Source organism: Electrona antarctica (assembly GCF_951216825.1).
Source record: "Electrona antarctica genome assembly, chromosome: 12".
NCBI classification, from domain to species: Eukaryota; Metazoa; Chordata; class Actinopteri; order Myctophiformes; family Myctophidae; genus Electrona; species Electrona antarctica.
Window position 1 is genome coordinate 14,650,004 of NC_136793.1, and position 13,380 is coordinate 14,663,383.

At 46.1% G+C, this 13,380-nt stretch overlaps 2 protein-coding genes across 2 annotated transcripts; both read left to right on the plus strand.

The window, feature by feature from the left end:
- Nucleotides 1-1,828: 1,828 nt before the first annotated feature.
- On the plus strand, nt 1,829-9,287 carry LOC306933941 (hibernation-specific plasma protein HP-55-like). The gene is made up of 7 exons (XM_079516327.1): nt 1,829-1,959; nt 2,867-3,005; nt 3,725-4,273; nt 4,375-4,445; nt 6,821-7,014; nt 7,592-7,736; nt 8,321-9,287. Exons 2-7 carry the CDS (start codon nt 2,873-2,875, stop codon nt 8,513-8,515), a joined length of 1,287 nt encoding a protein of 428 aa, XP_079372453.1. The 5' UTR covers nt 1,829-1,959; nt 2,867-2,872; the 3' UTR covers nt 8,516-9,287.
- A 1,676-nt stretch (nt 9,288-10,963) lies between these two features.
- Nucleotides 10,964-13,156, plus strand: LOC306934276 (prestin-like; the record flags this gene model as incomplete). The annotated part of the gene is made up of 1 exon (XM_079516847.1): nt 10,964-13,156. One exon carries the CDS (start codon nt 10,964-10,966, stop codon nt 13,154-13,156), a length of 2,193 nt encoding a protein of 730 aa, XP_079372973.1.
- Nucleotides 13,157-13,380: the final 224 nt, after the last annotated feature.

Genomic DNA, 13,380 nt, shown 5'->3' on the forward strand with positions numbered 1-13,380 from the left:
ACCCCAGGCCAATACTCAGGGTCCAATACCCCCATCGGAGCCCACACGGGCACCTCTCAGGGCCGCCGCCCCTCAATCCCGGGCTACGCCCTTCATCCTCCCCCCTCAGGGCTCCGCCCTTCATCCCCCCTCAGGGCTTCGCCCTTCATCCTACCTGGCCTTCGTCCACCACCTCCCCCCCCCACAGAGCTTCGCAACGAGCTGGCTCTTCCTTCACCTCCCCCAGGGGCTTAGTCTTCACTATCAGGGATCGCCCTACATCCCCCCCCTCACCCCCCCCCCTCCTGTAACGCCAAATCATCCATGTCTTCCTCACCCCTCGACCCTCCCCCCCCCCCCCTTTCACCCGTCACCCAGCCCCTCGGAAACCTCCTACGTCCTCACTCCCCCCCTCCTTCCCCTATTCCCAACCCCTCGTCCTCCTCCCTTCCCCCTCGTCCCCACGGACAGCCAAGGCCATCCCACGCATATCAATATGCACGCATGTCAACATGCACCTCATTTCTATCGTTCCTTTTCATGTTCCACTTCTCTTCTGAATAAACGCTAAACCATGTCAAACGATGTTCGATTGAATGTGTGGTCTGTACTAGTGAAATGGAGTTGGTACAACATAAGTTCAGGAGGAAGACCACGCCTTCAATGATAAATCGTTGACTAACACTGCTCCTCCTCAATCTATGATCAATCACCATGGTAACCCATCCAGTACCTCCCCTCGACTTATCTACCATGGTAACTGATAACCTTCCACCCAAACCCCTCCCCTTTCTCCACGTATTTATACCTGCACGTCTACCTGCCATTTCGTGCTTGGTTCTTCGTATCCCTCCCTCCCTCCCTTTTCCAGACCTAGAGTCTGGTCAGCCTGACTTTTCTTCCGCCGCCAAGGGGAAGTTTTTTGTCACCACTTCAGAAATTGCTTGCGCCCCGTCGCAATTGCCTACTCAGGATAGGACAACATCGGGTCTCCACAGGAGTGCACCGAGACAACTTGCAGTGTTCCACACCTTAACCAGTTTAATTGCAACCATATCCTCATTTTCAGGTTCCAGATGGGGGTCCTGTAATGACGGAGTGCGCCGCCTCAGACGTCAGCCAAGACGGACGCCTCTCTCTTCGGGCCGTCTCAGATGTCAGCCAAGACGGACGCCTCTCTCTTCGGACCCCAGGCCAATACTCAGGGTCCAATACCCCCATCGGAGCCCACACGGGCACCTCTCAGGGCCGCCGCCCCTCAATCCCGGGCTACGCCCTTCATCCTCCCCCCTCAGGGCTCCGCCCTTCATCCCCCCTCAGGGCTTCGCCCTTCATCCTACCTGGCCTTCGTCCACCACCTCCCCCCCCCACAGAGCTTCGCAACGAGCTGGCTCTTCCTTCACCTCCCCCAGGGGCTTAGTCTTCACTATCAGGGATCGCCCTACATCCCCCCCCTCACCCCCCCCCCTCCTGTAACGCCAAATCATCCATGTCTTCCTCACCCCTCGACCCTCCCCCCCCCCCCTTTCACCCGTCACCCAGCCCCTCGGAAACCTCCTACGTCCTCACTCCCCCCCTCCTTCCCCTATTCCCAACCCCTCGTCCTCCTCCCTTCCCCCTCGTCCCCACGGACAGCCAAGGCCATCCCACGCATATCAATATGCACGCATGTCAACATGCACCTCATTTCTATCGTTCCTTTTCATGTTCCACTTCTCTTCTGAATAAACGCTAAACCATGTCAAACGATGTTCGATTGAATGTGTGGTCTGTACTAGTGAACTCATTCATTATACAGAGGCCAGAGCATAACATAAACAAGTCAAAGTGCAGTGGATGTGGATGATCATCTTCAGCCTGATTATCTGCCTGCAGCTGAGAGGCAGGACTGTCCAGTCCACTCAGTGGGTGGGGGTTGTCTATAGTCTGGAGCCAGGCTGAGGCTAGTGGATCTGATCAGTTGTCTGTCTCATTAGGAAGGTGAGTAATATACTGTTCTTGTCTTCATATGAAGTCTTTAGGCTATTTTATAATGTGTCAATTGTCATACAGTGTTGCTCTCCTAAAATAATTTACTTTTAATTAATGGTAGGGTAAGTCTTTGGCTAAAATAAGTGTTAGGGTTAAGGTACTATATTCTGATAGTAGTCATTGCTATAGAGTGTTTGTCCATGCATTTTCAGGTCAGGATACAGAGAACTCAGTCAGGATACAACAAAAAAGTGAAATTGGAAGTGATGATGACACAAAGAAATGAGCAGACAAAATTGGAACCGGAACTCTATAAAATGAAGGGATCAATGAAGCTGCTCTCTCCTGATCGGCTGGTATTTTGTTTAAGAGGTGGAGAAACAGGGAGACTCATGTTACTGGACAAACACAATATAGTGCTTTAACCTTTCATGAAAACATATTGCTGTCAGAAACATATTTGTTTTAACTAAACAATATCACTTACCCTACCTTTTAAATCACATTTACTTGAAAATCTGTTATTTTCTCATTACATGGCACAGTGACCCTGCCATACATTGAAGTTTAATTTAACAATTTTATCAGTTTTGTGATACTTTGTTTTTGAGGTCTTTCCAGCATTGATGCTGGAATCTTCAATTTAAGATGTAACTTCAGAGAATTAGAGAATGCTAAACGACAGAGACACTTCTGTCCATTTCAATTGTTCATTAATGAAACATCTAATCAACCAATGAAACATGGTGTGTTAGCAGCAGTCATTCTACTTCATATTTGATTTGGGAACGGACTACAACACATTCATGGTAGTTCCAAAGTCCAAACAGAGAAGCGCTAGCCTAGATTGATAGGTTTGTTTAGTTAACACACAGTGAGTGAACTATTGACTGATGGGAACCTTTATCTCGATCAGTTCATCATGATGCAAGGAGCCGTGGTGGTGTGGATTCTGTCCGCGCTGGTATGTCTGGGTACAGGACATCCCCATAAAGGACGCGAGGATCTGGGAACCCTTAAGCAAAAATCTGTCTTGACAGATTATGGACAAAAAGGTAACAGAGCTGACCATGGTATAGCTTTCCGAAATGTAGACTCTGATACGTTTGATAATTATGTTTCATAATATTACAAATTAACAAATAGTCACACACACAAGACCTTAGACTCTTGTAGACTGAAAAGGTCAGAATCGATAAAATACATCTACGAGAGTAAATCACAAGCTAATTATTCCCTGGCATCCCTACTTTGGTCAAATTAGCAAAAATACAGTGTTGTGAGCTTGTAGATCAGCTATTTTTGCTATTTGTCGTGCTATTTTGTCGCTTAAGTGTTTCATGAGTCATGACATTCATTTTAATTTATTTTTATTTTTTGTTTTTATTTTAGGTTTTATGACCTCAATTAAACCCACACAACCTGAACATTCAGTGGAATTTCTGTAGCCTGGGGGTTTCTCTTGTGTGTTCTGGAGCCTTTTGAGCTGCAGTGAAAACAGGCAAAATCCCTCAACAGTGACATCTGCTGGCAAATTCTTCTTATATGGGATTCTTACCTCACAGTCCACAGGCAAATCAGAGCACTTGTTTGAGCCAGAAAACCCCAGATCACAGAAAATCTACTGAATGTTAAAATTGTGCAATTGAGCTCAGAAAACCTAAAAAAGAAAATGAAAGAAAAATAAAACATATAAAAAACGTTTATGTCACGATCCCTATAAGAAAATGTCCCCCTGTTATGTTTTCCCGTTTTTTTCACATATCGAATCCAGCACCTTCAGTTCATGAAGATAACAGTGCAGACCACGCTGCAAACAGCCTCTCCATGGTGACATCTGCAAACAAAGGTTTTGCCTTCAACCTGTACAGAAAACTGGCCGCTCAGACGGACAACCAAGGCAAGAACATCTTCTTCTCGCCCTCCAGTGTCAGCCTGGCCCTGGCAGCCTTGTCTGTAGGGGCCCGGGGCCAAACCCACCAGCAGCTCTTCAGTGGTCTGGGCTTCAACAGCTCCTTGCTGAACCAGGCTGACGTAAACCAGGCCTTCCATGGACTTCTGACCAAGACCTCATCAGAAGACATCAGTGCAGGAACTGCAGTGTTTGTGGACAATAAGTTCAAGCCACAGCCTGAGTTCCTGGATGCCCTCAGGCAGTTCTACCTGGCGGACGGGAAGAATGTGGACTTTAACAATTCCACAGAGAGTGCTGCTGCCATCAACAAGTATGTGGGGGAGAAGACCCACGGCAAGATAGACCAACTAGTGGAAGACCTGGATCCTGACACCCTCATGTATCTCATTAGTTACGTATACTACAAAGGTGAGTCTCTGAGTTGTCATTCAATTACGTTTTTACGTTTTTAGAATAATAGTTCCGTCTCACCATTGTCATCATTGTTTCTATTGTTTTCTGTCAAACAGGAAAATGGAAGACTCAATTCAACCCTGCAGCTACAGAGGAGGAAATGTTTAATGTCGATGGGCAAACAGAGGTAGTTCATGCCATAACACAACTGTCTTACTGAATGGCTTTTCATTAGTTTGTAAAGGTTATGGATGTGCAACCCTGTTCACCACAATTTTCTGGTAGCCTATTTCATTTGGGTGTGATGTGTGAACGTGTGCCGATTTTGTATGCCGGCATTCAATGACGATTCTGGCAATATCATCTCACACTACCAAGTAAAAATGTCTGCATTGTTATCAAAGTGTGAATGCAGATCGTCTAATAACGGTACCATCATGACAGTGCATCATGCCGGTGCTCATATGAACAAACTGTTGTTTTATTTTATCAAAAAAAGACTTAATGAAAATATTGTTGGCCCGTTTAATACAGGGCGCTGCAGACCCACTCTGGGTTCTGAATGTTAGATCCGGCCACTGTATAGACAAATCCACAGCGCGGTGCCCTGTAGGCCAGCTGTAGGCAATCAGTGCTGCAGTGTGGCATTAAGTGCAGCTTGACACCGCAGCACTGATTGCCTACACCTGGCCTACAGGGCACCACGCCGTGGATTCGTCTATAGGTAATTTTACCACGGATACTGCTTGGAACTAGATCTACTGTACAAGCTCACAATGCACAACATTTTGTTGATTTGTGTTTGCTCATCAGTTAAATGTTCTCAAATCAAAACTCGAATCAAATCTAACTCTTTCAAATTGATTACAAGATTTTGCACGTTTAGACAAAATATTAGGCCCTGTTCTGACTTCCAGCCCAAATCTAATTTGTGGCCTATCCAGATTGTAGTTGCATTGCTTTTATGGAGAACTGCCCATAGATCCGAAGTCCTGTTAGTCCGAACATGCATTAAGGTTGGCGAACATGCACTGCTCCCGTGCTTGCGGTAAACAATCCCACTTAAATCTGTATCCGATTTGGCCTGACAGTCTGAATAGGGACTAAGGCCTGGGCTACACCTATATGGATCTTTTTTTGGGCGTTTGGGCCTTTCAGCCACACGCAAACGGCATTTTCGGCCACTCAAACTGAGGATTTTGGAAATGGATAAATAAGTGAAGATTTTCCAAAATATCCGGATCAGTGGATCTGTGTAGTCATGCGAAACAGAGCTTTTGAGAAACGATGACGTCACCGCTCATTAGCGCATATCATTTATGAGAGGCGCCAGCCCCTCCTATACACAGGTTTAATGTTTGTCTTTAGTTCAATGTTTGTTTTGTAAACGCATTGACAACGAAGGGAAAATTTACGTCATAATGTGTCATTTACGTCATATTGTCTCTTTATTGTTAATGTTTGTGTTTGCACCGTTTGTTTTACATCACCATTACATCACCTAATCAACATGAGTTAGACTTTAATATATTAGCGCCCCTCACTTCACACGGTGTGATTTTTACTATAATTAGGTGAGAAATGCAGCTTGCGCCTGCATGGAAACTACACGGATATCTATCCGATTGTTCATGTTTTTATATCACTGTTAACAATTTAAAAACGTATCATATGTTGCATGCAATGCATCAACTGCACCGGCACGTCACCAGCAAGCAAAGGCTCTGCTCTGCTGCATCCAATAATAAATAATATAGCTACTAGTCCAGTGCGGACTGGTGATTCCATTTGTAGGCCTATTGGTGCCGAGTGCGAAGCTTGAACAATAAGTTAATTGCGGACCGCTACAGAGAAACTGTGGATATTAACCTACCAATAAGGACCCAGGCCAAATGCCATTTTGCAGTAGGCTACACCAACAAGTCTATGCATGGTGTGTGCATACTGCATAGCCATGTGAAACTATTCTTGTGCCGTATTTTGCTCTCCGTTTCATGGTCATGGTCATGGAGGGAGAGAGAGAGAGCTGTGAATGAATCGCATCAAATAGCGTGGTTGGTGAGAAGAAAGTATACAGTGGGTCATGTCCAGTCGCAAAGCGTGCCGTGCCACATCTCTCTCCTGTTTAGGTAATAAAGGGCGCACCCTTGACTGCAATCCGTTGTCACTGTGCCTGCATGCCGACCATGTGCGCGTAGCCTCGTTACCCAGTCTTTCATTTTCGTCGTGCGCGTGAACCTTTATTATAACTTTTACATTATAACGTGACATTTATTATACACCTCGAAAATAGCCACTCTACAAGCTCACAACACAACTGGTCGCGACTCGCGACACTTCTATAGGTCTGACTCTGCTATTAAAAAATCCCTGCCCACACGGATATCTCTGTCGTGTGGGCAGGGATTTTTTTTAAACGGAGGACAAAAATATCAATTTTGCAAAAGACCCATATAGGTGTAGCCCAGGCCTAAGACAAAACGAGGATAATTGTTGGTCTAGGAGTCCCCTAAATCTTTCATGGGTCAGGCTCTTCTAATGATCCACATGGTGATGTTGCAGATTCCTGTCCAGATGATGTACATGGAGGCCTCGTTTGATGTCTACTATGACAAGCAGATCTCCACCCATATCCTCCGTCTACCCTTCAACAACTCCTACTTCATGCTGCTGATGCTGCCTGATGGAGGTTTGACTCAACTGGAGGAGCACATCTGCCCCATGCACTACGCCAAATGGCTCAATGGGATGAGAAGGTTTGCAATTGCATTTGACCCAAAATAGGGACATAGGTTTTCGAGGGGCGCTAGCCCGTCCAATGCATGGCTTTTGAAGATTATGTCATGTGACAGCCCCTGACTAGTGACTACCATAGAGTATATAAAAGGATAGAGACTGAACTGGTGCGAAGCTCCGCCCCCCCAGCTATTCATGTCAGTGGAAGTTGCTCAGTGGCGTTTGAAGCACCCGGAAGACTGCCGGAAGTACCTCCTCCGGACCTCAAATTTGAGGTCCGGGGTGACGTAGGGAGTGATGGTCCTACATGTTAAAGCCCAGCTGCACGGGGTTTCCCGGTCATGAATACACGGGTCCGCCTGTAGTCCCTCCTCCTACCACTAGGGCCCAGAGCTTCAACGTTGAATAGCCTCACTGGCCCCTTGGTGACTACAGAGCAGGATTGCATCACTTCCTGGTGGGCCAAGGGGGTCTTCTTCTTTGGTTTTTCGTGCATTTCACTGGCATTGGCCGCACAGTACCGCCTCTAGTGGCGGCATGGAATCGGTTAACTAACATGGATCATGAATTATTTTGTGTTTTGTATTTCCTTTTCAGGAAAAAGTACATGATATTGGTTCCCAAGTTTTCCATCAAGACTAAAATGAACCTGAACAATGTGCTGCGTCAGATGGGCATAACGGACGTGTTTGGTGCTGCAGCTGATCTCAGTGGCATTGCAGAGGCTGTGTCTGTGTCAGAGGTAAGAGCTGTTACAATGGATGAGGGTCTGAATGTCTATTATATCACAACAACGGACAGAGACAGTCCATCAGTCCAGTAGCCATCAGACTGCTCAACCAAGCCATATGCTGTGTTCTATTCTCGGATTACTGACACGGACCCTTTGGCTGTGGACCCACAGTTGAAAAGATTTTGTGCCAGGAACCCCTGTGTCACTGCATTATCATAACTTTACCAAAATCCAGCTCAAGTTGATGGGGTTTTTAATGTGAATGTGGAGAAACCTGATAAAGTTTGTTTTCTTCTGCTCTGAGTCTGCAGCTGCTCTGTGTGCCACACGGGAGAGCGGGTGTAGTTAGGATGTTAGACTGACGGTTTGAGCATCCAATGGAGTTGGGAGGTTTAGTCGGTTACTTTTCGTTGGTTCAATATTTGTAAAACCCACACACAGACGTAAAGGGTGTGCAATAGCATTGAATTATTAAAGACAATAGAAAAGTTGAAATACAGAGATAGGACGTTTGCGCCCGACAGCGACGATATACATTCTGCATTGTTAACTGAGGTGTGAGAATCACTGATCTAATCATTGTTTATGTGCAGGTTGTGCACCAAGCCGCACTGGACGTAGACGAGACTGGAGCTACTGCGACTGCGGTCACAAGCGTCGGCGTCGTGATGAAATCCATGATGGACGACGTCCCTGAACTGAGGTTTGATCGTCCCTTCATGGTTCTCATCGCTGACTCCTCTAACAACATTCTGTTCATGGGAAAGATCATCAATCCAAACCTCTGATGAGTCAAACTGTATGTTCTCAGTCATTCAAGCACAGATGTTGACACATTTTATAACCCTGACATCTAATAGTGTTTGTATGTGTAGTTCTTGGCTTGCTATGTATTTTGAAATTTGTCAAGTGCAGACAAGGGTATTTTGAAATGTAAGTGCAGACAAGGGATAAAATACTATGTTCCTAATTATTCATAGTAACAGTGACGACCGAAAGTAATCTAATATGAATGTGTAATATGAATTGTCTACAGGCAATAAGCTAAGCATACTTTCATGACAGATTGAAATGATTAGCTTTCCGGGCATTTCTGTTTCATTTCAATAGGTCAGTGTAGACTACGACAGTCAAGGTGGGGTTGGAAGTAGGGAATTGAACCAGGGGAATCAAGCCTTCTTGCTAATGAATGGTGATTTCAATTTGTAAAATATAAGGTATTTCTACCTTGGTGGATTATTTTAGGAAAGCAATCTAATATAAAATGTTACCTTTTTTATTTTATTCAGCATAGTTAATTACTCATAAAAGGTGTGTATACCATATCGTCTCTGTCAGGTGGAAACCTCATATGTCCAGAACTGGTACTTTTCAGGATTCAAATTCAAAAGTAGCAGATCTACAAGCTCAAAACATGTTGATTCGCGATACGTTTCGAGCTTCTGGATCTGCATGTGTTTTGCATTGAGTTTTCACTATTCTTTTTTCTTTTTCCTTTTATGAAAATGTTTCCCTGTGTCTGACATGCTCAAAATAGGGACCACAAGTAGAAAGGGGTTAATGTGCCTCTATTGCATCACTGATTGTAGTTATAAACAAATACAAAATCACATTAGTTTTGATTGATTGCGTAACAATTGAAAAGCATACAATTTGCTGTGAAGATTGCCTATTCCTTACTAGATATATACTGTACCTTAGTAAGGTTTGAGCTAAATTGTGGATACCACTAAAGGGATATTTCACTTAAAAAATAGGTCATGTTTATCATCTACTGAGGCTTTTATGAACACCCCAGAATTATTATTTTTATTTTTGCTGTAATACTGTTAATGAGTTAATGCAACTCAGTAGACGGAAGTAATCAAGCGTAGCGATAGTTCATTGAGGCACGGAAGGCAGAAGGTTATTATATATGTATATAGTCCCCCTCATTCATTCCCCCTAGTAATTCATTCTGCTTCTTTAAATCAGCTGCCTCTCCAGGCCACGCCCTCATTCCCACAGTGCAATTCAGGCGGCCTACTTAAGCAGCCTCAACTCACTACTCATTAGGTGCTGCCACACTATCGAAAGAGCTGCGCACGTTCTCGGCTGCGCGCAGCTTAAATTCTGAGTTTTTAGACAGCTGGTGGATGGAAAAGAAGCTCCACCTCCGCGGACTTTTTGCGCGACGGCCAGATTCCCGGAAACGCTCTCCTCTGCGGAAAAGGTCCGCGGAGGTGGAGCTTCTTTTCCATCCACCAGCTGTCTAAAAACTCGGAATTTAAGCTGCGCAGAGCTTAAGAAGTGCGCAGCTTAAGACCGTTTTGCGCTAAGGTGTGGAGACGGTGATTCTCCATGCTGAGTTGTCAAGCAGCTTGTGTGGCGTCTGCGTGAAAATTTGTGAAAATTGTGTCTCGGTACGCAGATTACTGATATCACATGAGCAGAGCCACACCGCCATACTAACATGCAATAGCTTTGCAATAAATGGTTTATGGTCAATCTGAGCTGAAGTGTCTCAATGAAATATTGTAAATGTAACTTAACTGTGATTTTACCACCATAATAATCTATGGGGTTTTCCATTATTCCATTATTATGATGTACAACATATGACATCAGCATCTCCACTTGGATGCAGTCTAGGGCACTAATATATTAAAGTCTAACTCATGTTGATTAGGTGATGTAATGGTGATGTAAAACAAACGGTGCCAACACAAACGCCATTAACAATAAAGAGACAATATGACATACATTTTCCCTTCATTGTCAATGCGTTTACAAAACAAACTTTGAACTAAAGACAAACATTAAACCTGTGTATAGGAGGGGCTAGTGCCCCTCAAAAAAATATACCAAATTTCTCACCCCACCTCAGGGGCTGCCGGACTAATATAGGCGTGCTCTGATGTCACAGCACAAACGGTTCCGTCAACAAAAATGGTCATACAAGACAAGATTCCTGTGGTGGTTTGGGGGAACCGACGACATTAAACAATAACCACGCAAAGTTATATATCATCCTCAGGTGTTATTCTGCAGGTTATACTGTTATATTGTCAGCTGTTATACTGCTAGCATCAGTGCCTAATTGGAACAGGTACAAAAAGGGGGAAGCGGTGAGAAACAGAACAGCCCCCCCCCCCCACACACACACACACACACACACACACACACACACACACACACACACACACACACACACACACACACACAAACATACCCAGTGTGCCCTGCTGTTCTGTGGTATGGAACACCATGTACCCACAGTCCAGGAGGATGCAGCTGGGCAGCCCGAGGTGTGCCGCTACCACATAGAACGGCCGGTCTACAATGAAGGCTACATCCAATCCCAGCTCCTCCACCGCAGAGAGAGGTGTCACCCTACCCAGCGACAGAGACTTGCACGGCATGTTCAGTGTTCAGCAGAGAGGGTCAAAGCAGCAGCTCTGAGCTTTCTGCCCATTTTAACATGGCTGCCTTCCTATCCAGTCAAGCAGTACCTGTTTGGGGATGTCGTTTCAGGGCTGAGTACCGGGGTTATGCAACTCCCTCAGGGTTTAGCCTATGCCTTGCTGGCTGCTGTTCCCCCAGTGTACGGCCTCTACTCCTCGTTCTACCCCGTCTTGCTCTACACCTTCTTTGGAACCTCCAGACACATATCCATAGGCACGTTTGCCGTTATCAGCCTGATGATCGGCGGTGTAGTTGTGAGGGAGGCCCCAGACTCCATGTTTTACATCCAGGCCACCAATAGCACCGACACGTCTACCGTCGTAGACGTGGAAGCACGCGACGCCACAAGGGTCCAGCTGGCTGTGGCACTTACCGCCCTGGTGGGCATCATCCAGCTGGCCCTAGGTCTCCTCAGGTTTGGGTTTGTGGCCATCTACCTCACTGAGCCTCTGGTGCGAGGGTTCACAACGGCGGCGGCTGTCCACGTCTTCATATCGCAACTCAAATACCTGCTAGGGGTAGAGACACAGCGCTTCAGCGGGCCATTCTCTGCGCTCTACAGTGTCACGGCAGTGTTTCGTGACATCACCAGCACCAACATCACCACTCTCATCATGGGCCTGGTGTGCAGCTTCCTCCTATACGGGGTGAAATACATCAATGTGCGCTTCAAGAAGACACTTCCTGTACCCATTCCCGGAGAGATGATCATAGTTATCGTCTCTACGGGCATTTCCTACGGCGTCGGGCTGTCAGACAACTACGGTGTGGACGTGGTGGGGAAGATTCCAGTGGGGCTCCTTCCCCCTGCAGCTCCACACTTCTCCCTTCTACCCAGTTTGTTCACGGATTCCTTCGCCATAGCAATCGTAGGATTCTCGATGGGTATCTCTCTGGCCAAGATCTTTGCGTTGAAGCATGGCTACAGCGTGGACGGCAATCAGGAGTTGGTTGCCTTGGGTCTGTGTAACTTCATCAGTTGTTTCTTCCAAACCTTCGCCGTCACTTGCTCCATGTCACGAAGCCTGGTGCAGGAGAGCACAGGTGGCAAGACACAGATCGCAGGGCTGCTGGCCTCTTTTGTGGTACTACTGGTGGTGGTGGCTGTTGGGTTTATCTTCGAGCCTCTTCCTCAGACCGTGCTGGCAGCCATCATCATGGTAAACCTGTTGGGCATGTTCAAACAGACCCGGGATATCCCCGTCCTGTGGAGGACCAGTCAAATCGAACTGGCGATTTGGCTGGTTGCATTTGTAGCCTCAGTGTTGTTGGGTCTGGATTATGGTCTTCTGGTGGCTATTGGGTTTGCTGTGTTTACTGTCATCTACAGAACACAAAGCCCGAAAAGTGCCATCCTTGGCCAGGTGACAGACACAGGGTTGTACTGTGACGTGGCCGAGTATGAAGAGGCAGCGGAGTGTTCGGGGGTCAAGATTTTCCACTCCAACTCCCCGATCTACTTTGCCAACAGTGAGCTTTATGTGAACAACCTCAAAGAGAGGACAGGTGTGCACCCTATGCATTTACAAGCTGTCCGGAAAGCTCAGAGAAATCTGAGGACGAGGAACCACAAATGGAATTCTCTGCGGAAGATGGACGCTGAGGTTAAACTGGAAATGGACGTGGGCGTGGCCCACAGTGAAGTGATGCCCGACAACCAGGTCAAGGCGTATAAGGCCTCCACTGAAGAGGATCCCTTCCTCGAACCCCTCACATCCATCCACTCTATAATTCTGGACTGGACGCCTGTCAACTTCATTGACTCGGTGGGGGCCAAATCCATTAGATCTGTAATTAAAGAGTATGCAGCTGTGGATGTGCAGGTGTTCATCGCTGGGTGCAGCAGGACCCTACTGTCTGAGCTGGGTACCTTGCAGTTCTTCACGGGGGTTGTGACTCCTGAGATGGTATTTCCCACTGTCCACGATGCTGTGCTGCACAGCCAACAGCAGACAGGTCCAGCCACCAATCACTCTGTCCTCTGATGGTACAGTAGGCAAGGCAAGGCAAAGGCAGTTTTATTTGTATAGCAAATTTCAATAACAAGGCAATTCAATGTGCTTGCAGAACATCAAGCAAAGAAAACACAATTATATAACAATATACAATGATGCATAAATAAAAATAAGAACATAATAATAGATACAGTAAAAGAGAAAGGCAGCGACAAACAGAAATCTCTTTAGTTTGGTGTTTCCAAATAAATAAG